This window comes from Narcine bancroftii, chromosome 5, assembly GCF_036971445.1.
Source record: "Narcine bancroftii isolate sNarBan1 chromosome 5, sNarBan1.hap1, whole genome shotgun sequence".
Classification (NCBI taxonomy): Eukaryota; Metazoa; Chordata; class Chondrichthyes; order Torpediniformes; family Narcinidae; genus Narcine; species Narcine bancroftii.
Genome location: NC_091473.1, coordinates 89,287,669 through 89,315,362, shown reverse-complemented (window position 1 = coordinate 89,315,362; position 27,694 = coordinate 89,287,669). Strand labels below are relative to the sequence as shown.

Here is a 27,694-nt window from a genome sequence, read left to right as displayed (position 1 = left end):
GGTTTTTCCTGGGGCTCTGGATTCCTCCCACCACTTGAAACATTCCGGGGGTGTAGGTTAATTGAGTGGCATTAACTTGAAGCCAAAATGGCCTATTACCATGTTGTATGTCTAAAATAAATAAATAAACATTGGAATAAGGTGCAATTTCACCTCTCCATATCCCTCATGGGGAAGCAAAAAATTCCCTTTGAACATAACGATGAGATCGGAGAAACAGATCATGGAAGATAATTGAACAATCAGCAATAAACAACAATTTATAGCACTTCTTAAAAGCAATGGAATAATGTTGCACCCGAGAAGAATATCCTTATGCAGAAATATGCTTGAATCTCATTCAGCCGAATTTGGAAAGAAAGGCACCTATAATTCAGAAAGCCTCACAACACAAGTTGCAATAATAGGCTCAATTTGCATGTTAATGTTCATGTGCTGAGTCATCTTGATAGCCAAAAATAAGGAGATGAGAGACAGGGGAAATCTGTCTTGTGAGAACTGGGAGCAGGACTCAGAAAAATTCAAGTAGACCACATTAATGTAGTACTGTTAATGATGAACTTGGAAAGTCAAAGACGAAGAGATTAAAGATGTCCCTGAAATGAATCCACCCTAATGTTTCAACATGAAATATATAATTTGATTCTAGGAATGGGTATTATTCTTTACAACATTTGGTGAATCCACATTTTCAATACCAAGAACCAACAGTAAAGCTCCAAAGCTCACAGAAAGTGTGAAAAATCTAGAACAAGCTAAATTTGTAAATATCTTTATGCTTCATTTTTAAAAGGAAAGCAGTAATAGATGTAAATATGTATGGCAGCATTTATGATATTATGTGTTCACAGGGCATTGTGTTCAATTATACTTTGTCCTCAAATGAAATTCACACAGATGCATTTTCATCAAAAAATGATCATGACTGGGAACCTCTCTTGAGTTGAGGCCAATCTTTGTGACATTACACCAATTTTCAGTGTGTTAAGGTAAGTTAGCACAGACGGGCAAATGTACCTCTGAAATGAAATATTATTCAGAACAGAAAATTCATCATTGCTCATGAGTAAAAAAAAAATTTTTTGAATACACAATTAAAGCTCATGAATATATTTATTGCCCCAGTTAAACCTCCACCACTCCACATCATGCTCTGTTGCACATGCTTTGTAATATTGGTGGTATCTAAGCAGAATATCATGTAAAATTCTCACTTTCTCCCAGCTGTCTTTGTAACATGTGAAGTTCTTGTTGGACCTCGGCCAGAGAAAATGTTGATGGTGTCGGGTAAGCTGGCCCAAAGGGCATGCTTCCAAACTGGGAAGGGAAGTCAGCACAATATGAAGCCTTACAGGCATTGGGGCTTGGTGGCACACTGCTGGAATAGAAACCTAAAGATGGACAGCAGAATCAAAATAGAAATAAAATGAAGCATTTTACAGAAATAAAAATAAACCAACATAAAATACAGTAAATGTGGAGATAGTCAACAAACTGTTCCTATATATTATAAAAGACAATTCTCTGTTCCTTCAAGCCCTAAAGGATCTGATTGTTGTTCATGTTTATTGGTATATTCCCAATCTTTGATGGTTTCACAATTGCACAGTCCAATGTGTGACAAGTTTGTAAATATCAGTTAATGTTATCTCATTATTCAATGTCCACATTCTATTACAGCAGGAGTTACTAGAGAGGGAATTCTGGCTATATTTTCTCCTTTTTAGTCCAAAGACTTGAGACAAAGATAATAATCCAGTAACTCAGTACAGATTTGATTTGTGTTTTGGTTCATATTAGCCAAGTATATTAGACAACTAGAAAATGCAAGTAGCACCCATTCAATTCTTGAATCCATGTTGCTTCCTTGAATGCATCTGGTCAATCCAATTCTCTATCACCTGCTCTTGAATATGTTTTGTGAAGTTAGGAAATATTAGCAATGCTGAATGTATTTTAATATCAGAAGCAACAAAAAGATACAGGCAGGACCTAACTGGAGGAAGAGGAATGCCTTGAAACTCTTGCAGTGGCAGGTAGGATGGAACATTTTAATCAACCTTAAACCTGGCTTCTCTCGTCTAGTCACAGCTTCAGTGTTCTCCATGCTTTATGTGAGCAATAAAAATTTGAGCATGTGACATCAAATACTTTGGCCCACAGTCTGCGGCGACTGATAGCCGAAAATAGTACTCTAACTATAAACATCTGGGCACATTGAAAATTTCGAACTAACTAACTCTAAATGTTTGGACACCCTGTTATAGAAGATGCCCAAGAAGAAACTACTTGTCTAATAACTTTCTTTGTGGAAAAATTATTAATGCTATCATTTTTGAAAATACTCATCTACTATAACTGTCTATATAATTTCCCTGGTGCTTTCATAGACCTTTCATCAGGTAGATGATTTGGTGAACAGTCAGAGAAATGTTACTCCTTCACCCTTCATTTACTTTTAACCAGTGTGACAAGAAGGGTGTATGGACTGTAGCATTACACCCATTTCATATCTTGTTTGGCATGATTTGATCATTTTCAAAAGATACCCTGAGCAAACAAATGGCATTAAGTAATAATAGTGAGGAACCCAACATAAAACAAAGCAACAAAACTTCACTCTCACTTTATTTATTTAATCCTCTACATTTATTTTAAGGCCCCAATTAAAATTCTATACATTGACCAGTTTCGAATGATACCTTTTTGTGACTTAACCATGTCACAGGGTTGCTGTGAGGGCGAGATGGTGGCATTATCTTTTGGTTGACCTTCACATGAAGCAGATGCGCGAGATGAAGGTTGTGATAGATTTTCACAGTGATTTTCATCATCTGACAAAAGCAAATATTAGTGTGGTGATGTGTCAAAAAGCCACAAACAAAATTAAATATCTTTTTCAAGCATGAAACTAAACCAAGTTAAACATGTAAATCTTTGAACATTTATCCAAAAGTACAGTGAATGCACTCTCTCTAGGAAGACTGCAACTTTCAAGAAATGATTCACTATAATCTTCTCAGAATCTTGCAATCGATTCCAAAATCCAAATGGGCAGAAAAATATATTTGTTTCTTGATGTATTATTGTGCAAATTCACTGGTGTGATTTCATGGATCTTTTCTAAATTTTAGGGTTTTTTTTTCCCCAATGAAGAGGCGAGTGACAAAGGACTATCAACTTCCTTATCATTTACTGGGGATAATTCCTGTTCCTTTTCAAAGTAGCATCATGGATTCTTTTATGTTTATCTGACAAAGTTGATGGGGCCTCCTAATGACATCTTAACCCATGATAACAGTGTAGAACTTCTTCAGTACTGCACTGATATGTCAGCGAAGAATTTTTTTCTCAAAGTTTCTTTTGACTTACCAAATGACCCATCACACACCAACCCAGCATGGCGAGCAATTGGAGCCTGACTGCTTTGTCAAATGACAAAGTAAGGTGAGCCTCCTTTCCTCTTTCCCCAAGTATATGGTACAATAAAATGTTTGATGTATAATAATTGAATAGATAATAAAAAGCTCTGACAGTACTTGGGTCCCTCTTGTTACATTGCATAAAGAGTGACCAAAGAAGGAAGCAATGGTAATTTGAAGAACTGTTCAACTCAAATTATAATTAGATGTCTAATGATATCTACAGATTTGCTGATGACGCCATGGTTGTCGGCAGAATCAGATGGCAATGAGGAAGCGTACAGGAGGAAGATAGATGAGCTAGATGAGTGGTGTCACAATGACAACCTTGCACTCAACGTTAGCAAAACCAAGGAGGTGATTGTGGACTTCAGGAGGAAATCAGAGCACAACCCAGTCCTCATTGAGGGGTCCAGCAGTGGCGAGGGTCAAGAACTTCAAATTCGAGGGTGTCAACATCTCTGATGATTGGTCCTGGAGCCTCCATGTCAATGCAATCATGATGAAGGCTCGCAAGTGGCTATAATTTGTGAAGAGTTTGAGGAGATTCAGTATGTTACTGAAGATTCTTGAAAACGTCTACAGTTGTACTTTGGAAAGCATACTGGTTGGTTGCATCACTGCCTGGTAGGGAGGTGCCAATGCTCAGGACAAGAAAAAAACTCCAGAGGGCTGTTAACTTAGTCTGCAATATCATAGACACCAGCCTTCACTCTATCAAGTACGTCTACACAAGGTGGTGTCTTAAGAAAGCAGCCTCTATCCTCAAAGATCCTCACCACCCAGGCCATGCCCTTTTCACTCTGCTATTATCAGGAAAAAGGTATAGGAGCCTGAAGACGAGCACTCAACAGCACAAGGACAGTTTCTTCCATGCGGCCATCTAATTCCTGAATAATCAATGAACCAGAGACACTATGTTACTTTCTCTTTATCTTGCACTATTTTCACTATTTTTTATTTATTTTGTAATGAGGTTATAGTATATAAATGTTTGCTCTGCGACGCTGCCCCAAAACAAAGAATTTTGTGACATGTTCATGACAATAAATTTTGAACCTGAATAAAGGGGCAAAATATGGCAGTATAATTCTATTCAATGAATAATATTTAAGATAAATGAAAGTGATGACATTGTAAGATCACTATATGTCATCCTGTGACATCACAAGGACACCGTGAAATGATCAAAGGACAGAACAAGCAACACACACAATACATTAGCTACTGAGAATAAGGTAACAAAGAATGATACTAACTGGATAACTTTAATTAATTCTGCTGGCTTGCTTACTAGTGAGTAGATATTGTTTTTTTGCAGCCTGCTTTGCAACAGAATATTTATTTTCATAAACTGAGGCTAATTTAGTATTGGCAAAAGGAATAATCAGATATTGTTTTACGTCAGTGAAACAGACGTCACTAGCTTCTTTGTGGAGTTACTTTGTGGTGACAAAAAGCAGACTTTAAGCATCAACATTATATAAACCAGAGGTGGTTTTGATTAAGTGATTGATATTGCCTGAAAACCACTGAAGAAATTCAAAAATATTTCTCAATCTTGCTATCTTGAAGCACATGAAGAAGCAAAGTAGATTTACTTTAATATCTCCATCTCAAGGGAAAGATATCAGAAAATCCAATGTTCTCTCAGAGATACCCTGGAGAATCAGCATATCTCAACTCTAAAAGATGAGAACAAGTAAGGGTCCTGGTAATTGTCCTCAAACAATTGCAAATTTACCTATGACATTAGCATTAATATTCAAATTTGGGAGATCTTTTGCTCAAAGTAAAGATGTGAAATTTACCGTATGTAAATATAACATGATCCATTTTGTTCCCATATTTCTTATAATTTCTGCCTTTTCATGCAGTAACCTGCATTAAAGTCAATTTAGCATTGGACACTTAAACCTCACTGGAAACACCAGGGAAGATTGCCAAGGACTGTTTCACTTGAATAAAGTTGGATCTGAATGAGTTCACATGAAAGAGGCAAGGCAACCATGTATTCTACCTCACAGCATCCATGAAATATTTTATTCATATCTTTATTTCAATGTGACTGCTATTTCTCTACACAAATGTTGTAGCTACAATCAGGATTCTGATTTCATTTTGTCAAATGTCATTATGATCTGTTGCTCTCCCTGTACTTAAAGCGGCAGAGTTTTAAAGTTAAGCATACCTGGTGAGGCTTGTGCTTCAAGCTCTGTGCTCTGCTGATCATCGTGCGAGTACTCACTGGTCAAGTCAACTTCATAATGATAAACATCCAGGTCATCGTTGGTCGATTCTTGCTCATCGGATACAAAGGATGCTCTGTCAGATTGTTCAGAGTCTGAAAGGATGTGGCTTTTGGATGGTGTGTCATCCTGGCTCTGCAGTTTGCAGTTTAGGGATTCAATGAGCTTGTTTTTTTCCTCAAGTTCTTTGTTCAGTCTGTGAAGAAGTTAATGTTTCAATTAAAACGGATATTATAATCCCATCAGAGTTTATAGCTAATCTCTTTCTAACACACTATAAACACTGGATGCTAGGAATTTTATACCTGATGAGAAAAAAGATTTAGTCTATAAGAAAAACAGTTACAGACCAACAGGACATAGATAGGAGGGTGAAATGTGCATTCATAAAGCTGATAAAACCTAACCCATAAAAAAATAAAAGTTACAATTTGATCAGAAAAACAAAGATTAGTAATGTATGGATGGCACAGTGAATCATAAAATGGCTGCAGCAGTAGGGAGAGGTGAAGGTAAATATGCATAATGAAAATTGACAAAAGAAGTTAAGCAAGTGGTTTAAAAAGTAGACGTAGGACCTTACAAATAGTTATGTTGAATAAATGAGCAAGGATGTTATAACAATTATTTATAAAATGTTGGTTTGATCAAAACAAAAATATGGACTCTTTAGGAAAAATGAAAAAGGTCTTCAATAGAGTGCGGAAGAGATTTACTGAAATTAATACAGGAGTGTAAATTTTAGTTCTGTGGATAGACTGGAGAAAAGGGGATTATTTTCCTTGGAACGGTGGGACTTGAGTAGGGACCTGATCGAGGTATTTAAAATTCTGAAAGATCTAGGCAGATCAAAGTAGAATTATAAGTTCCCAGAAAGTGGAATCCACAGCTGGAGGCAGATTCAATCACTGCATTAAAAAGCAAAAAAAAAACCTAGACCTGTAGGGAAATGGTACAGGAGGGAAACTAGTTGGGTTGCTCAAGCATTCAGCCAGCATGGATTCAATAGGTCAAAGGGCCTCTTTCTGTGCTGTAACATTTCTGTGATTCATTTAAAAAAATGGGTTAATGATTGTTTTGTTCCACTGCATTTTAATGCAAAGTAGGCCACTTGACCCATCAGGTTTTATTTGATCTTTATTTTATCTCCATTCCTAGTAGCTCACCTTGGGGACAAAACATTCTCTATTGCTTATAGTTAGTAGAATTTGAGACCAGTAAACATGTTACATTCTTCAGCTTTTAAATTTTGGGACATCGTATGGTTTTTAAGGTATCAACATAAGAATATGAAGTAATTTTCCATTTCATATATTATGTCTTAAGTATTCTCAGATCCAATATATCACAGACAGATGCAGAGTAAACCTCCATGCTTCACTAATAACAGAGAATTTTTGTTGTAGAATTGTAGGCCTGCTATTGAAAAACAAGACTTACCCTGAAGCTACACAATATAATTTTCAACATTTTTTTAGGATGTGCACATACCAATTAACAATCTGTCATTGACCATTTAATTATGAACTGAGTCAGAGTAGGTGGTTTATTTCAGTGGTGCCACACACAATATCATAAAAATATACTATATGGGAGGGGAGAATCACGCAATAATGTCACAAGGATAGATGGAATTTTGCCAATGAGTCTGAAATGATCTGTAAATGCATTTTGTTTTCTGTAAGTAGCACCCAAAACATTTAGATCAGCAGAACTCTGTATAGCAATTGTATTAATCTGTATTGACCTGTATATAAAGTGAAAAAAACACACAAATGCTGGAGAAACTCAGGTCAAACAGTGCCTTTATGTAGCAGAGGTAAAGATACATCATTTCAGGTTTGAGCCTTTCATCATGAGAGATGTCTCAACAAAAGGGGGAAGGGGGGATGGGGGTGGTGAGCGTGGGAGATGATAGGTGGGGGGAGGGGGGAGGATCGCAGAAGGGAGAGGGGAGGAGTCTAGGCTAGGTGGAGAGAGAAAGGAAGTAGGAACTGGAATGACTAATAGGCGGGGGGGGGGGGGCGGAGGGGAAAGGAGGGGGAAAAAGGCAAGCTGATTAGTGGAATGCAGTGAACTCGATGTTCACGCCTGGGGTTGGAGAGAGCCCAGACCAAAAATGAGGTATTATTCCTCCAATCTGCGGGTGGTCAGGGTGGGGTAGTGTGAAACGCCATGGACAGACATGTGAGGTTGAGAGTGTGACTCAGAATTGAAATGGTTGGCTACTGGAAGGTCGTTTTTGATGCGGACGGAGAGGAGGTGCTGGGCGAAGCGATCTCCTGACTGCGACCGGTCTCTCTGATGTAGAGAAGGGCACAGAGGGTGCATTGAATGCAGTAAATGAGTTCTTTGGAGGTACAGGTGAAGTGTTGCTTCACCTGATAGGTCTGTTTGGGACTTCAGACCGTGGTGAGGGAGAAGGTGTGGGTGAAGGTTTTACACCTCCTACGACCACAATGGAAAGTGTCGGGGTGGGGAGTGGGAAGAGTGCACAAGGGAGTCACAGAAAGAAAGAGCAGTCCCTATGGAAGGCTGAGAGGGGAGGAGAAGGAAAAATGTGTCTGGTCGTAGGGTCCCATAGTAAATGTCGGAAATTCCGGCGGATAATGTGTTGGGTGCGAAGGCTGGTGGGGTGGTAGGTGAGAATGAGGAGGATTCTGTTTAATGTTTCTAGGGGCTGGGGAGGGGTCTAGGGCAGATGAACGGGAAATGGAGGAGATGTGGGTGAGGGCCAAGTTAATAGTGGTGGAGGGGAAGACACATTTGTGGAAGAAGGCAGACATTTTAGCGGCTCTGGACTAGAAGAACTCATCTTGGGAGCAGATGTGGCGGAGACGGAGAAATTGAGAGAAGGGGATGGAGTCCTTGCAGGGGACAGGGTTTGAGGACTTGTAGTCCAGGTAGAGGGTTTGTACTGAATGTCAGGGGAGTTAAGAGGGTTTATAATAAATGTCAATGAAGAGTCTGTCTCCTGAGATGGAGATAGAAAGATCCAGAAAAGGGAGAATGTGATCAGAGATGGACCAGGTGTGTTTGAGGTCCGGGTGGAAATTGGCTGTGAAATTGATGAGCTCATCGCGGGTGTGTGAAGCCGCCCCAATGTAGTCATTGATGTACTGGAGGAAGAGTTGGGGGGGGGGTCTTAGAGCATGTTTTGCTCCACAAAACCCACAAATGGGCAGGCATTGTTGGGACGTATGTGGATACCTATGGCTACTCCTTTAATCTGGAGGTAGTGGGATGAGTTAAAGGAAAAATTGTTAAGGGTAAGGACAAGTTGTACCAGGCGGAGAGGGTGGTGGTGGGTGGCGATATTATTAATGTCGAGTTTATTGCACAATGTATCAACAATGAACCACAACTACTGCTGGTCAATAAGCTAACAAGTTCATTAGCTGTCTCTACTTGGAATCTGGTGTTACTTATCAAGGGAGCTCCCATATGATCATTGAGGTCCAGGGCTTCTCTGATCATGTGGGAAACACCTCTACCACCAAGGGAGCTGGTATAGTTAATCTCCCCCTACGAATTAGGATTGTCGGCTGTAAAAACTGTCATTGAAATGGGCTTCTGGACTGGTAGAAACTCAATGGAAAGATTTTCCAACTTTGCACAGTAATTGTAACAGTACTGGCCTGAACAAACACTATGTGTATTTGCATTAACCTGTACATACAGACACCATATTGAGGTCCACATTTAGCAACTAAGCTCACTATCTTCCTTAAGGTAGACAAAGTTAAAGAATTTCATACATGTTATATTTTAAATGTAGTATTACGTGACCATAATGGAACCTTTACCTTTACAATACAAGAACATAGTGACTGCTATATCCTTTGTATGAATCTTCAATTTTGCCCTGTATTTACCTTTCATACACGTAAAACATATTAAACCAACTACTTTTACCTATAACATATACACAAATAATTTGTGCATAATTTATATATATATATATATATATATAAAATAGTTGCACTAACTTGTGTACATAGTGCAGGTATTAACTGTATCAGGAATGACAGGATGAACATGTACAGGCATTGTAATAGTCTGCATTTATAGAGAGTACTTGAAACTGTAAACAGAGGTTGCATAAATCTATAGAAAGTGATCGCCTTATGCTGCAGTAACTTGTATGTATTGCTCCAAGGTACTCTGTACATAATAAATTCCATTAATTTATACATAGAATTGTACTGCACATACTTGAAATGTGATAAACAATACATTTGGCAAAGAACACAAATACATTATGTATACAGCATATAAACATATATATGTATACGTGCCTTAAACTGGAAATTGAAAACTCTTGCCCTGTAAATTCAGTAGATATCAATTATAGACATTATCTATACTTAAAATATCAATCTATATTTAGAAACTGAATTGTTCTGTATTTGTGAGTTTATCAAACTGTACAAGGAACAAACTTGTAAATAAAAGTTATATTAAGCTACATGTAAATTGTAATAACTTGGAGACATGAACTCATTATATTTAATGTATATATTGTACATTCTGTAGGAATGCTAACTGTGTGACCTGGGATACTCAAACAACCTACTTTATATGTCATTATTGTATTGCAACTACAACAAAGAGATCCACAAATTCCACAATGGTCCTCAGAATCCAAGTTTATATTAAACTCACAACATTCTTTCTAGCAAACAATGAATTTTCAACACAATTCTGTTAGCCAAATTTCACATTAATAGTTTCCTCTCATCCAGCTTCTCAAGTTTACAAATGCTAACAAACCTGCACAGTTCCTAATGGTTTAAATACATGCTTATTGATGATGTTTTAAAAGAAAGAATAACTGAAGAACAACTGGGCTCCTTTACTGTTTTATTCATTAAGATATACTTTGAATGCCACTCTTACTTGTCAAGTTCCTCCTTCATGCTTGTAGCCAGGATCTGTTGCTGCTGAGTTAAATATCTCAGCTGTCCAAGTAGCAGACTTCGCTCCTTCTCCATCCATTTGCGAAGCAAGCTCATGTCCCTCGCCAAGTTATGGGCACTACCCAAGGAGAAGGAGAAGAGGGAATCTCGGTAGATAGGGCTGCTCTTTGACAGCATAGCTAGCCACAGAGGAGCCATTTCTCAGCCTCAAGAATCTAAATGGCACAGTCAATGATCAGAGGAGTGAGAATTTTCTCTACTTTCAAGAAAGCAGAGGAAATCAAGTTTCAGGAAGAAAGAGTTAATCAACTGGTCACCAGCAATCACCATCACACACACCTGGTAGCAACAGTGACAGTGAACCAGTCAATGGTGACAGTTTAGACAGAAAAAAAAGCAAAGACTCATTATGCTCAGACCATAGTGCGGAATATGCTCTCCAAGCCAACCAATTAGCATATGTTTCTCATCCAGGCTTTCCCTGCTGCTCTCTCCTCCCTGCTTGTGTCTAGAATATACTGACGGAATATCCTTACTCCTCCCTCCTTCTCAACATGAAAACACATACCACACCACCAAAAAAAAATGTTAAAGGTGAAATTATTTTCTGAATAGCATATCTGGAAATTGCTTCAAACACTAGAGTTACTGATCTACAACTAAACATTTTGTAAAAATCCAAATGAATAATATAATAGAAGCTAACATTTAACATTGGTTAGTAGCTGCACTGTCAATTTAACAAAATGCAGATGTACCACAGAGGGGAAGACTCTCAGCAGACAGAATCCCTGCTCCTCAAGGACAGATTTATTGAAAAAATCCAATCCCACGATAATTGTGGTTATCTCCCTAAAGGCAATAATGAAATAAATTAAAAAGGTCTCTCTCAAACTCGAGAAAAAACCTAGTCCAAAAGACCCTCAGGGTAAAATACATTTTTTTCCCCCCAGAGTATGAATGACAACAACATTACTGATGAGGCTATTGTTCTGAAAGGCAGTGTGAAGTTAGCTATTTATTTGCTTTGAAACATGGTGTTTATTTGGATCGATTTTACTGCTTAAATGTTGGCAGGAAATAAATAGAGCTCAAAACAGGACTAACGTTTAATTCCCCTTTCCATTGCCTATAGTTATTGTACAACAGTACTCAACAACTAATACATTCTCAAACGTTGCACCATGGTGGAAGAAAAAGGATATTAAGTCATAGAGGATGTGATGAGGTGGGGTGAACAATAAATTGAGTGATATCAGTGGAAAAATAGAAAAGACTATGGCAAGGTTGTGAAATGATGATGTCGTTTTTATTTGTGTTCATTCGGAGAAAGTACGCCTCATTCATGGCTTCGTGCAAGAAAACCGTCTGATTGGGACACAGGGTCAAAAGAAACAACAAACCAATATGAAATATGTAAAATCAGCTTGCAGAGGAAAGCAGTTTTCATGTGAGAAAGTAGATAAATGTTTCCAGGAGATATGTGGCCTGTGTGAAAATTAGTTAGTGTGGGACCTGTCACAGAGATCAGGTCTATAAAGCTGGTCATTTGAAAATGGGTTAGTACTGTATAGTTGAATGTGACAAAGGCTTTGGAAATAAGTGAGAATAGGGGAGACACTGCTTGATGAAGATAATTTCCAACTTTGGTCAGAGCAATTTCCATGTTAAAAACAGGGAACATGAATTTGAGGAGTTTGAACAATGAACATTTTGAAAATCAAAGATTATGAATAAAAAGGGAGATTCTGATTACCCTAATATTAACAGGGATACAGTTAAGTCTAAAAGGTGTGGCAGATACAGAAGTCCAACATTATTTGGGAGAAAACGTTTTGTAATATATGGCAATATCAACAAAAGCAGGGTGCAATAGCAGTATCAATTAAAGGAGTGGATTGGAGAAAGGAACATCAATGGGAGTATGTTGTTCCAATAGCAATTATAGTTAAAATATTTTCCCATAGGTGTGAAAAAAGACAAAGGAAAAAAAAGATAGAAGTTCAATTTTCAAGGACAAAGGCACAGATTAAAAGTTAAATCTCATGAATTCCTTTGGAAAGTGGTAAATTGGACCCAAAATCGGCAGTAAACCACAGTTAATGGTTTGTAGAATTTTCATGATTCAGGATCTGCAGGATTCAGTAGCCTTCTTTTTCCGACACATATTACCACTTTCGACATCGTTTGATGAAGAAATGATAGGTGAGGTAAAAGTGGTTTCCATTGCGGAAGAAACCTGTGCGAAGCAATGGCTGATCTAGCCTTAGCCTTTTTGGGAAGACTCACTGAAAATAGTGTAATCAATTAAACCACAATGAAAAATATAAATACACTGAAATATGACACACCAGCAGGGTTAGGATATTACCATTCCAAACTTTTAAAGAAATTTGGTGAGGATATTATAGATGCCCCAAGTACAATCTCCTCATGTTTCCCCAATTCAGAAATCATTCTTTTAAATTATTCTGTAGATGTACAGGGGATAGAAGAGCAGGAAAGAGTCTACAATTAAGAAAAGAGTAAAAATTTAAAGTTCATCAGTGTGTGCCACCATAATTGTGTAAATATGCCGGATGAATCAGACTGAATTTTTTGAAGTTGCACTAGAGTTATTGATCGGGAATGCTTATAAATTTTCAGAAGGCATTTGATCAGATTTTCCACATGAAAGAATGGCATCTAATGGTGGCACTTACAGAATTGCGGCCACATTATTAATCTGTTTATGAAAATGGCTGAGTAGCACAAGAGATTATGGACATCAGCTAAGTGCTCTAATTAGCAGGAAGTGACAATTAGTATCACACAAAGATCTGTGCTAGGACCTAAAATTATGTATTGCATTTATTATTTGAGAACTGCAAATCCAACTTTGCAGCTAACAAAAATAAGTAACATTGTTGAAGGAAAAATAAAATTACAAAGATATCAATAGATTAAGTCAATGAACAAAACTGTGACAAATGGTTTTCAATGCAGACAAACGTGAACAGCTAAAAATAGATAAATTCAATACCATCCCACATAGAACTAGAAGAGATGGCGATCCTAAAACAGTCCTGCCAAGGCCACACCTGGAAGGTCTATATTAAACTCTGTGCACCCCATTTGAGAAGGAAGTGTAGTTCATATTTACCAGAATTAACTTGAACGCCAAATTTTAAATTTCCCCAAGAGATTATAGAAAGTTGGTTTAATTCCCAGGAGTGAGAAAATTAAGGATTTAACTGAATTCAAATGTTTGTAGTTGGGAACAAGGCTATGTGAAGCACTGGAAGTGTCATCAATATGGGCCTCAGGAATTGGTGCATATGGCAAAGCCTTTGTGCCCATTTAAGATCACTGCTCTTCTCTGTGTTTGCTCTGGCAGAGGCATAGTCTCTGCAAGCTTCTTCATCTTTATCTGCAGTTTTAGAAGAGTCAATTCTGTGGCATCTAGCATTTCAGCTTTGCCATCACCAAGACATCTGTTCACAGGATTATCTTCTTTGAAGAGCTCTGGAAGGTCAAAAGGTCCATGGATGAATTCATCATTGAAAGACCAACAAATGTAAAAATGTAATATTAATGTAGACACACTGTCACATGCACTTTTTATTCAGCTTTTAAATTTAAAAGGCTGAGTAGAAGTATAAAAAAAAACAAACAAGCCTTCCTTTGACAAGATCATGCATGGCAGGTTAGTCTGGAAGGTTAGATCACTGGAGATCTGTGGGGGGCATACAAGGGGAGGCTGGCCCATTGGATTCAAACTTGGCTTAGTGGAAAGAGTGAGTGAGTAGCAGTATGGATATGTTGTTCTGATTGACTGCCTGTGACCAGTGGTGTGCTGCAGGATTGGTACTGAGTTCACTATTGTTTGTTATCTATTTGACGATTTGGATGGCAATGTGATTAACATGATTAGTAAATTTACAGAATATACCAAGATTGTTTGTTTTGTTGTCACCGAGGAAGGATATCTAAGTTGTCAATGGGATCAAGATCGGTTGGGAAGATGGGTCAAGGAATGGCAATCATAATTCAACTCTGACAAATGTAAGGTGTTGCACTTTGTCAACCAAGAGAGAACTTAAATAAATGAATGGCCCTGGAATGTCATAGTACAAATAAACAAGGGGAAGAGGTGCATAGTTCCTTGAAAATGTCAAATCAGGAGGGGCGTGGACATACGAAGGACTTGGATGTGTTTTTATCAAATTCTCTTTGATCAAAAAGACTTAAAATTTAAAAATTAAAAATTTTTCACTAAAAGAAAATGGACAAAATAAGTACTAGGAAACCAAGGCAGCCAAGATCAAAAATTGCGGCACAAACATGGCCTTGGGATCAGCAGAGCTGGGGAGTCGGGACAAGAACTAAATATTATCCTGGAGAAAATGGAAAACTTGAGCAACCGATTTGTTGGTGTTGAAAATGTAATGAGAGACATGACTGAAAGGATGACTGAAATTAAAGAAATTGTTAAAGACTTAATGGAAAGAATGACCCAAGCAGAAGTAGACTTGGTAAAAATACAAGATAAGCTAAAAGCTTTGAAGAAAGATGCAAAGCAATGGAAGTTGGATAGACAAGGTCTGCTAGACAAGATTGACCAAATAGAGAATTTTAGCAGACAAAATAATGTCCGAATTATTGGAATGAAAGAAGGAATCGAGTGAAAAGATCCAGTGAACTTCTTTGAAACATGGATCCTGCGAGTGCTGGGAGAAAACAAATTCATAGAAAAATTGCATTTGAAAAGGCTCACTGGTAAATTTCTATTGCTGCAAGGTTTTGGAGTCCTCTGGGCTTGTAACACATTGAATGTGTTTTTTTTTAAAAAGGGGAAAGATCGCTATTATTTAAACAATCAAAAAGGTTTTTATTGTTGAATGATATTTGTTTTAAAAAATCAACATGGATAGAACATTAAAATTTATTAGTCTTGATGTTAATGGGATAAACAGGTGGGTCTTTGCACCTCCTTACCAAATCAGAACATGCTAAATTAAATATAGGATAGGTGGGGCAAGTAATATCGTCTACATTTGGCTCAAAAGCAAGAGGAGTAGCGATTCTAATTAACAAAGATATACCAATAAGAGACACTGACTGACCAAGCCAGAAGATTTATAATGGCACATTGTCAAGTTTATGCAGAATCATGGATGTTTATGAACATCTATGCAGCAAATTATGACAATGAAACCTTTATGAAAGATTTAAAAAAAAACAGCAGAGGGAAAACAAAATATACTGGTCAGGGGAAACTTCAATTTCTGTCCAGATCCAATACTGGACAAATCAGCCAAAACAGTAACAAAGGCAAAAGCTGCAAAAATGACACTGTCATTTATGAAAGATTTAAATTTGTTTGATAAATGGAGACAGCTTAACGTTATAGAAAGAGACTATTTGTTCTACTTAAGGGTACATGATTCACATGCAAGAACTGATTTGTTTTTAAAGTCTGCTCAGTTGAAAAGTAGAGTGATAAAAACAGAATATTTGGTGAGACTTTTATCAGATCATTCACCATTAACTTTAACTATTGTAATAATGGAAAAACAAGAAAGTGTGTGGTGACAGAGTTTATAGATAGGTTTTTGGGAGATAAATTGGGAAAGGTTTGTTATAAGTTACATACAAACACTTTAAAACATATCTTATTTGAAAGACTGGAGCTCTGCTAATGCTAGACATATTGGCTCCACAGCTTTTGCAATAGCTTTGGAGAGTGCTCACGAGACTTCACTAATAATTTTTTTTAACAAAAGACAACAGATGAAATATCTTGTTGGAGCCACAGATTGTTGTTCTAAGAGGGTCATGTGGTTTTGCAACCAGAGAGAGTCAAACAGCCTTTCTCTGAGAGAGAAAGAGAGAGAGAGAGAGAGTGAGAGCGAGAGAGAGGGGGGAGAGACAGACAGACAGACACAGAGATCACTTCTACAGTGTTACAGCCAACAGAAGCAACTGGGATTGGAACAGGACAAGCTGGGTAAGCTTGTGGAAAGCCCCATTTGGAAGACAGCCTGGTCAAAACCCGTGTGGTTCATGCAAGAGGAGAGGACTGGCTGTCTAATGTTTCACTTGGAATAAATGAAACAAAAAGGAACTCTGTGGTGACCTGAAAGGAAGAGGCTATATTCTTGAGAACCCCGAGGAGGCGAGTTTCTTCGGCAAGACACTGAAGTGGCTGATTAAAAAGAAATCAGTTGTGGGTGTCCAGTGAACTACAAATCTCTCTCTGAGAACTGACAAGAAACTTCCTGAGCAGTAAACATTTACCTTTCAAGCACCAAAGCCTGGTGAACTTTATAAATGTCAAATTCTGTGCACAGTATAAGAATTGCCTGCAACCAGTGAAATTGGAGAATGAGAAGTGAGATTGGACTGTGAATCAAAGAAATTCTCTGAACTTACACACACACACACACACACACACACACACACACACACCACACACATACACACGCGCGTTTAGAATTAGAAGGGGGGGGGGTTAAGTTAGGTTAGTTAAGTCAATAGTGATAAGTTAAAGTGTGATTCTGTTTTCATGTTTAAAGATAATTAAGATAATTAAAAGCAACTTTTGTTTAAGTAACCATTTGTCTTGGTGAATATCTATTGCTGCTGGGTTTTGGGGTCCTCTGAGCTTGTAACAATAGGACCAATGAAAACTACACTGAAGAAATTATAATGGGAGATGGCAGAGGAATTGAATGAATATTTTGATCAGTCTTCACCGTGGAAGACATTAGTAGCATACCAGACTTTCATGGCTCTCTCATAAGTGAAGGGAGTGTGATCAAGATCTGAGAGAAGGTACTTGGGAAGCTAAATGGTCTAAGGGTAGATAAATCTCCTGGATCAGATGGAATGCACCCTCAGGTTCTGAAGGAGGTAGTTGTAGAGATTGTCAAGTCAACTCATTTATCCTTCATACTATGCTTACATGGTAGGATGAAATAGTATTTATCGAGGACCACCGAGCATATTTACGTAGATACAAGTTAGGAAATCAGTTAACACATTAATATATTAAGGTATTAAGATGTATACACTGAAAGTCCACAGTGCACTTTGCACATCTGTACTAGGAGTCCAGAAGCCTGATGGTTTGGGGGAAAAAAGCAGTTTCCCAATCTAGCAGAAGGAAGAACAGTTTACATTTAGGATGTGTGGCGTCTTTCACAATGATTATTGCTTTCCACCTACATTGAGTGTGATAGACATCTTCATTATCCTCTGCAGGGCCTTGTGGTCCAAGGTGGTACAGCTTCCAAACCAGGTGTTGATACAGTTGCAGAGGATGCTCTCAATACATCTCCTGTAGAATTAGTGAGGATGGAAGGTGGGAGGTGGATTTTCCTCAGCCTTTACAGGAAGTAGAGGCACTGCTCGACTTTCTTGGTTATGGAGCTGGTGTTAAGGGACCAGGAAAAGTTCTCCACCAGGTGCACACTGAGGAACTAGATACTCTTGACTATCTCAGAGTCAATAGTCAGGGGAATTTGATCTCCCCAGGTCCTCCTGAAGTCGATAACTATGTGGAAGGCATTGGTAATAATCTTCCAGGAATCAAAGGAGTCTGGCATGGTTCCATTGGATTGTCAGATCGCAAATGTCACTCTGTGCTTAAGAAGGGAGCAAGGCAGTAGAAAGGAAATTATAGACCGATTAGCTTGATGTTGGTGGTTTGGTAGCTGTTGGAGTTGACTGTCAAATACCTGGAGGTGGGCCCAAGCACCTTAGTTTGGTTCTTTAGTTCCTTAGTTCCCTTAAAAGGAAAGTCATGCTTGACAAACCTATTGCAATTTTTTGAAGCGAGCACAAGTAAGATAGACATGGAAGATGCAGTGGATGTTTTATATTTGGACTTTCAAAAGGCCTTTGGCAAGGTGCCACACAAGGCTGCTAAACAAGATGAGAGCACAAGGAATTTCAGGAAGGATACTAGTATAGATCTGGCTGGTCAGCAGGAAACAGAGTAAAATAAAGGAATCCTATTCTGGTCGGCTACCAGTTACCAGTGGTGTTTCGTAGGGGTCGGTGTAGGGGCTACTTCATTTTACGCTGTATATAAATGATTTAGATTAAGGAATAGATGGCTTTGTGTCCAATTTTGTAGATGATACCAAAATAGATAATAGGGGAGGTGGTGCTGAGGATACAGAAAGGCTGCAGAGACTTGGATAGATTATGAGAATGGCCAAAGAGGTGGCAGATGAAATATAACGCTGCAAGGGGTACGGACATGCACCTTTCAGAAGGAATAGATGGGCAGACTATTATTTAGATGGGGAGAAAATTCAAAATTCCAAAGAGCAAAGGGATACACTAAAGGTTGGCCTCCAGGTTGAGTTGGTGGTAAAGGCAGTGATCCAATGTTGGCGTTCATGTCTCGAGGGATAGCATACAAGAGCTGGGACGTAACATTTAACCTCTATAAAGCACTGGTGAGTCCTCACTTGGAGTACTGTGTACAATTTTGGGTGCCATATTTGAAAAAGGATATACCAGCATTGGAGAAGGTTCAGAGAAGATTTATTAGAATAATACCAGAAATGAAAGGGTTAGTATATGAGGAATGATTGTCAGTTCTTAGACTGTATTTGTTGGAGTACAGAGAATGAGGCTGTAAGGCCTAGACAGAGAAGATGTGGCAAGGATATTTCCCATGGTAGAGGATTCTCGGACAAGATAATTTCAGGATAAAAAGGCATCAATCTAAAACAGATGAAGAAAAATTTCTTTCATCAGAAGATCATGAGTCTCTGGAAGTGAGATCACTGGGTGTTTTTTTGAATATTTTATTTATAATTTTTCAAACTCAAATAGTGTCAACAATCAATAATAAGGAAAAAAAGCTACATTCTCCAATCATATACAAGCTTCAGCATCGAGTCCAATCTGCGCCTCCCCCCCCACATTTCACAAATACTAAATAGGAAGGTTAAAATTAAACAGACAATCACCTCAAAGAAAAAAAAGCAGCATTTCTGCATTCCAATGCGCAATGCCTAGATGAGAGTCCGACTTCCAGGTAACTGCTATACACTTCCAGGCCACTGCCAAAGCAATCATTACGAATCAAATTTGAAATTTGGACAGGTTTATCTTAAGCCTTATGTCCATGATATTTCCCCACAGGAACAATTCTGGGTCCTGTGGAAACTCTTTACCTCTGATTTTCTCTGGGACTTGGCCTAGCTCTACCCAAAAGGTCCTCACCTTGAAGCATGGCCAGGTTGAGTGCACAAAGGTTCCTGTCTCTATCCCACACCTAAAACAGTGATCTGAAATTTTTGGCTTGGCTTCATTCAATTTTTGCGGCATACAATTGGTGTTGAAAGTTATACTGCACCAGCCTACATCCAGTATTAATAATTAAGGTCATGCTATCACAACACAGGTCTGATCAGCACTATTCGTCAATCATTACACTTAAGTCTGTCTCCCATCTTTGCCTTGATGTATGAAGACCCAGTTTCAGGCTTCACTGGGTGTATTTAAGGCAGAAATTGACAGGTATTTGTTTAGTCAGGGCATCACGGCTTATAGGGAGAAAGATGGGGAATGGGGCAGAGTGGGTGGATGGATGAGCTCATGATTACAGCAGACTTGATGGGCCAATGGGCGCACTTCTGCTCCTATATGTGAACTTCCCCTCTTCTACAGGGGTTGCTCCCTCAGTGCTTTCCTCATCCACTCATCCTTCGTCACCAATCACCCCCCCCCACCCCCGCCTGGCACCTTGCCCTCTGGCCGCAGGAAGCACCCACACCTCCTCCTTCTCCTCCATTTAGGGCCCCAAATAGTCCTTTCAAGTGAATCAACACTTCACTGCATATCTGTGGGAGTCATCTACTGCATCTGATGCTCCCTTTGTGGCCTTCTCTTCATCAGAGAGACAGGGCCCACTCTGGGAGATCTCTTCGGTGAGCACCTTCATTTTGTCCACATCAGTGACAGTGGCCAAGAACTTTAATTCCGCACCCCACTCCCATGCTCACATGTCTGTCCATGGCCTTGTGTATTATCCCACCAAGACCAACTGTAAATTAGAGGATCAACATTTGATTTTACATCTGGGCACTTTCCAAATGGGTGGCATTAACATAGACTTCTCCGGTTTCTGCTTGCCTATTCTCAGTTCTCCCTCCCTTATCTTTCCTTTTATCTTCTTTCCTCCAGCTCTCCACCCCCTTCCCTTTCCATTCACAGAGCCATCCCTCCTCCTCCTCCTGTTTGCTGCTGTGCTCTCCCTCCCTTATCCACCTATTACCTCCTGTCTTTGGGATTGTGCTCCTGTCCTTGGCCCTCACCCCCTACCATTTTGTTTGGGCACTGATGAAGGGCTCAAGCTCAAAATGTTGTGCATTGCTTGAATGTTTATCTGCACGCCTCTCTATATACTTCACTTTGGGCAAGAAACACTATATCCTGCAGTTTTTGACAAACTACACTATTCTTTGCACTTTGTTTTATTATTGTGTTAACTGCTGTACTTAAATATATGTTAACTTGCTTAGAGAACATTGAGCATTGTGTAAATATCCCTACTTCTACCCAGGTGTTGAAATGAACCTCCTTGATGAAGCAGTTGAAGAATTTGGACCAGAGATATTGCCGAGTATTCCCCCTGATTTCCATTGAACCCAAGATGCCTTTGTGCCAGACTTGATAATCAGGACAGGCAAATTTAAACCTCATCTTTATAATTCAGGTTCATTTTTACATATTACAACCAAGATGCATTAAGTTTGGAATTGAGTATTCTTGCCAGAATCCGAACTGAACATCAGTTCAGTAAGGATGATGAGTCAACATGCAGAGATGAAGTGCAGTCACTAATGGACTGGTGCACAGCCAACAACCTGTATTTGAATGTCAAAAAAGAGATGGTTGCTGACTTCAAGAGGGCCCAGGGGACCACATTCTGATGACCAGTGACGGTTCCACCTTGGAGGTTGTCAAGTGTATCAGGTTCCTTGGAGTGCACTTGGCGGAGAACCTCACATGGTCACTTAACAGAAGTTCCATAGCCAAGAAAGCCCAGCAGCACCTCTACTTCCTGCAAAGGCAGAGTCCATCTCCCTCTCTTCATCTCACTACATTCTACAGAGGATGTATCAAGAGCATCCTGTACAACTGCATCACTGCCTGCTTTGGAAGCTGTACCTCTTCAGACCACAAAACACTACAGAGGATAATGAAATCAACGGAAAAGATCATTGGGGGCTCTCTTCCTACCATGAAGGACATTTACAACACTCGATGCAGGCAAAAGGAAATAAATATTGTGAAGGACTCAACACACCCCTAAAGTAAATGGTTCTCCCTTCTGCCATCTGGTAGGAGGTACTGCAACACTTGGACTCATATGTCCAGATTGGGCAATAGCTTTTTCCTCCAAGCCACCAGACTCCTGAACTCCCAGAATATTTGGGGATTGGGTAGCCTGGAATGTTAATGTACAAGTCTTAATATTTTAAATGTGTTGAACTTCTATTCTAACCTATATTTATGTAAATATGCTCCGTGGTCCTGGAGAAACGCTATCTCATTTTTACCGTGGTATGAATGACAAATAAAGGTGACTTGACTTGAGTTCCCAGATACCTGCAATCAAGGAGTACTTCAATCAGCAATATCCATGTCATCACTTAGTTGATACTTCAAAATGAATTAGCTAAGTGGTATGTTACCCAGATTAGATTTTTCCTTAAAAAGCAAAACATTTTATTTGTTGTAAATCTGAATGCAAAGCAGAAAATGCTGGAAATACTCAGCAAATATCTGTAGAGAGAGAGAAACAACAGTAAACCTTTCACCTTTATGATTTAAAAAAAAATCAGAATGAGTTCTGAGTAAGTTGACCTAAAAATATAACTGCCTCCCTATCCTTCGTGGCTGATTATTCCAAGAATTTTTCTTATTTTATTTTGGCTATATCTTTTTTTGTGGACAGGCATTCTAAAGAGGAAAGTTGGACATAAATCATAATTTAGACCAGAAAATTTAATCCACATGGCAGAAACAGGTCCCATTCCAAATTGTGTCGCAGACACAATGGTAACGATTGATAAAGATATGTGGACTCAACTCAAAAGATGATAAGTTTCTTGCCAAGGAATAAATTTTGCTAAATAATAATAAATAATAAATAATGAATGAAATTTACCATTATTTCCTAACATTTAAAATGATTTACCGAGATGGAAAGATTTACCGATAACCTTAATAAGAAGAGTGAATTGTATTGAAATGAATATATTTCCAAGACTTCAACATATTTTTCCATCTATCCCGTATAAATTACCTAATTTAAAAAAAAGATTTGAATGTAATAGTGAGAAAACTTTTATGGAAAGATAAAATGGTAAGAGTATCTACTCAGAAATTAACATGGAAATATGAATTAGGAGCTTCACAACTTCCAATTTTTCAAAATTATTATAAAGGTGCTCAATTAAAATGTATTAATAGAATGTTTGACTCTGATAATTTGTTGACGTGGGCAGATATAGAGTTAAAATGAATTAATGAAAATAGAAGGGATCAATTTGTATATAAATGGAACAAAAAGTTGTTATATTCGCATAAGTCACCAATATTGTCTCATTTGATAGGAATATGGGAGAAAGTGAATAAGGAAATTGGTCCCCAAAGTAAAATATTGAGATATACTCCTTTGTATCAGAATAAGCTTTTTCCCTTTACAATTAATAATCAACTCCTTAAGATTTGGGAACAGAAAGGTATTAAGACAGTGAATAATTGTTATGAATTAAGTCAATATCTTTTGTTTGAGAGAATGAAAGAAAGATATCATACACTTTTTTGATATTATCAAATTAAATTGTTGCTACATGATTTTTATGGGAGTAATTTGGAGCTTCCAAAGGAATCAAAATTTGAAATGATAATTTGGGAAGGTGGAAAGAAAGGATTTATATCCAAAATGTATAAATTATTGCAACAAAAAAAGTGTAAGATATATTTACATAAGCCAAGATTAAAATGGGAAAAGGATTTAGGGGTAGAATTTAGTATAGAGCATTGGCAAACTATTTGTAAAAATAGTATGACAAAGATTAATGTTAGGTATAGACTTGTTCATTATAATTTTATTCATCAATTATATTTAACTCCAGAATGATTAAAAAAAAATAAAATTATATCTTTTGATTTATGTTTTTGATGTTAGAAGGAAAAAGGGACTTTTTTGCATTTAGTATGGTCATGTGGAAAAATTTAAGTTTTTTAGTCTAGGGTTAGAGAATTTCTACAAAATGTTTTTAAAATTAAATTTTCTTTGGACCCACCAATTTTTTAGTGATACAAGTACAACGTGTTTGAAATTAGGTCTGGACAAATTTCAAATAGCTTTATTTAGATCACTGCTCGCAGTAGCAAGGAAGTGTATTGCAATTACGTTGAAAGATCAAATAGAACTTAATTTACAAAGATGGCATTCAGAATTGAGATCTTGTATTTCTTTGGAAAAAATAACATATAATCTGCGAGATAAATATTTTTGATTTTTGGAAGGTTTGGAGCCCTTACTTGGATTATAATGGATTTAAAACTTTAAAGACCTGGACCTGGATGTAGCAGGATATTCCCCATCACACAATGATTAGTTACTGTGTATTTTTTGGTTACTTCTGGTTAACCTTTTTTTTCTTTCTTTTTCTTTTTTTCCTATTTTTCTTTTAGGGGTTAGTAGGATTATTAGAGATTTAAGGATTGAGATGTGGGGAGTGGGGGCATGATTAGTATAAGGGGTTAGGGAGGTGTAGAGGGGAGAGTTTTTTTAAATATATACAAACCATGTATGTCTTAATTACTCTGTCTGTCCATGGTTGTTAAAACTTTAAATAAAATATTAAAAAAGGAATAAATTTCGCATCCAGAGCCACTCAGTCTTGCCATGATGATCAATTTGACCTGGCTATCTTTTCAATAGCTAGTCACAGATGCACTATAGGAAGGGTTCAAGAGGGAAGAAAGGCACAGAATGGCAGTGGTTTGGCAGTTGTAGATGCTATTATGAAGAGACACTCAAAGCCTCTCAACACACTAAATGTACATTTTATATCAGTAATATTGTGATCCAATGAGTATTACATTAATCTATCCTGTTTTATTGTTCTTTGGTGATATATGATTCAGATCATACTTGCATACCAATGGTCTGAGGTGGAGAGAGTGGCGAGCTTCAAGTTCTTAGGAGGACATATAACTATCAATCTGCAATGGTCTAACCATGTTGATGTTATGTAATGAACTTCACTTTCCTAGAAGCCTAAGGAAATTTAGCATGTTCCTGAGGTCTCTTACCAATATATTTTTTTATATTGTGACAGATTATGTAATATTTTATATTGTATATAGGGAAGATAGATTGTGGGGTTTTTAGATAGGTCACACACAAATACAATCACTTCAAAACAGATCTCATTTAAAATGCTGGAGCTCTGCTCAAGCCAGACAGTCCAGGCTCCAAGTGCCTTTGCAAAAACTTTGAAGAATGCCTATAAGGACTTCACAAGTAGGTGTTAATTGGACATGCTGTGGACTAATGGATTATTCTTTTGGGAAGCAACAAATGAATGGACTCAAAGATTAGGTCCGGTGTCACCTTCTGTCTGAATGCAGTTTGCGGTTCTCGGAAGGTCATGTGGTTTTGCAAAGAGAGAGATAGAGAGAGAATGAGAACATGACAAGCTAGCAAGCTTGTGGAAAGACCCCATTTTGAAGATGGGTTGCAAGTTCTTAGTTCAGTCTGGTTAAAGCCCTTGTGGTCCATACAGGAGGGGATGGCTGGCTGTATAATGTTTCACTTGAAATAAGGGAAACAGAAAAGGAACTCTGTGGTGACCTGAAAGAAAGAGGTCATCATCTGGAAAACCCTGATGGGGCAAGATTCTTTGGTAAGACATTGAAGTGGTCGATTGGAAGGAATCAGTTTGTGTCCAACGAGCAACAAATCTCTCTCTGAAAACCAACAAGAACCTTCCTGAGCAGTAACCATTTACCTTTCAAGCACCAAAGCCTAGTAAAGATTCATAAATGTTAAATTTTGTGCACAGTACAAGAATTGCCTGTTACCAGTGAACTTGGAGGAGTGAAAAGTAAGATTGGACTATGAATCAAAGAACTTTTCTGAAATTATACATACATTAATTGCGTGCTTAGAATTAGGAGGGGATTAAGTTAGGTTAAGTTAATAGTAATAAATTAAAGTTTGATCCCGTTTTCATGTTTAAAGAAAATTAAAAGTAACTTTTGTCTTGGTGAATTTCTATTGCTGCTGGGTTTTGGGGTCCTGTGGGCCTATAACAATATATACAGGTATACCATAGAAAGTATCCTGTCTGGATGTATCGCAGCCTAAGGGAACTCCTTTTCCCAAGACTACAAAAAAAACTGCAGATAGCAGTAAAAGCAATTCAAGCCAAAACAAAAACCAATCTCCCTTCTGTTATTAAAAGGCTCATCCCACCCAAATCATAATCCCTTCTTCCCCCTTCCATCAGGCAGAATATACAGTGCCTTCCAGAAGATGCTCTACATTTCAGGACACCATAATCTTTGGGACATTTGGCTTCATAGATGCTTGTGATACTCAGGCATGTTTAATTGCTTCACTGGGGAAAGTATAAGAGAGCAAGGCTGGCTTCGAAACTTTTGATCACCTTTGGAGTCTGTAGTTGTCTCAACATGAGGACCAGAGTTGTGCCAATGAAAGTCAAAGAAGCCATTATGAGACTGAAGAACAAGAATATAACAGTAAGAGATATTGCCCAGACCTTAGGATTACCAATCCCCAATTGCCTGTCTGACAGATCAGAAACACTCTTCGGGAGGCAGATATGGATATGTCAATGACTACTGTCAGCTGAAGATTTCATGAAAAGAAATACAGAGGCTACATTGCAAGATGCAAACTACTAGGTAGCGGTAGAAACAGGATGGCCAGGTTACAATTTGCCCAAAGGTATTTAAAAGAGCCTGCAGAATTCTGGAAAAAAGGTCATATGGACAGATAAGACAAAGAATAATCTGTATCAGTGATGGCAAGAGCAAAGTGTGAAGGTGTAAAGGAACTGCCCAAGATCCAAAGCAGATCACCACATCTGTGAAACAGGTGTTAAGCCTGGGCATGTTTGGCTGCCAGAGATACTGGCACACTCATCTTCATTGATGATGTAACTGCTGATGGCAGTAGCAAAATGAATTCTGAGGTGTATAGAGACATCTCATCTGCTCACGTTCAAGCAAAAACCCCCAAACACATTGGACAACACTTGATCTTACAGCAAGACAATGATCCCCAAAATACTGCGAAAGCAACAAAGGAATTTTTCAAAGCTAAAAACTGGAAAATTCTTGAATGGCCAAGTCAGTCATATGATCTAAATCCAGTTGATCATGCCTTCCATATGCTGAAGAGAAAACTTAAGGGGACAAGTGCCAGAAACAAGCAGGAGCTGAAGATGGCTGCAGTAGAGGCCTGGCAGAGCATCATCATAGAAGATATTCAGCACCTGGTGATGTCTATGAATCACAGACTTCAAGCAGTCATTGCATCCAATGAATATGCAACAAAGTACTAAACATGACTTTTAATCTACATACCATTGCTATGCCCCAAATATTATGATGCCCTGAAATGAGGGGACTATGTATATAAAGTGCTGTAATTTCTACATGGTCAAACCAAAATTAACACAAATACCCTTTAATAAAATCTGGAATATGCAGGTGCAAATAAAGTAAAAAAAAAATGTTTTTATCCCAAACATCATGGAGGACACTCTAAATGTACTCAAGAACATAAACCTCTGGATTCAAGGCCAAGCTCTTTTCTGCTGTTGTCAGACTCTTGAATGGATCGGACACTGGCAAATGATAGTGCCCTTGCATTGCCTTTAATAATTATACCTCCCTCTATTCCCTGCACTGATTTTGTGAGAGCCTACAAATGCCGAGGCTCATTCCTGACTGCTTGTGCTGTTTGTGTTTAGTGTGAATAGTCTCCCCGTGACCTCACAGGTTTCCTCTGGGTGCTCCAATTTCCTCACAGCCCGCACACCCCTGA

At 38.2% G+C, this 27,694-nt stretch overlaps 1 protein-coding gene across 20 annotated transcripts in view; it reads right to left on the bottom strand.

Annotated features, from left to right (window-relative positions):
• The window catches only part of pde4dip (phosphodiesterase 4D interacting protein), a 564,002-nt gene that overhangs the window by 38,043 nt on the left and 498,265 nt on the right, over window positions 1-27,694 (bottom strand). For 19 of the 20 annotated variants that reach the window (XM_069938250.1, XM_069938253.1, XM_069938249.1 and 16 more), the window contains 3 exons: window positions 5,614-5,867; window positions 2,703-2,834; window positions 1,215-1,391 (listed from right to left, as the gene is read on the bottom strand). In XM_069938250.1, coding sequence (XP_069794351.1) covers window positions 1,215-1,391; window positions 2,703-2,834; window positions 5,614-5,867 — 563 coding nt within the window. The remainder of the gene's footprint in view (window positions 1-1,214; window positions 1,392-2,702; window positions 2,835-5,613; window positions 5,868-27,694) is intronic. The other variant, XM_069938247.1, reaches the window with a different exon arrangement.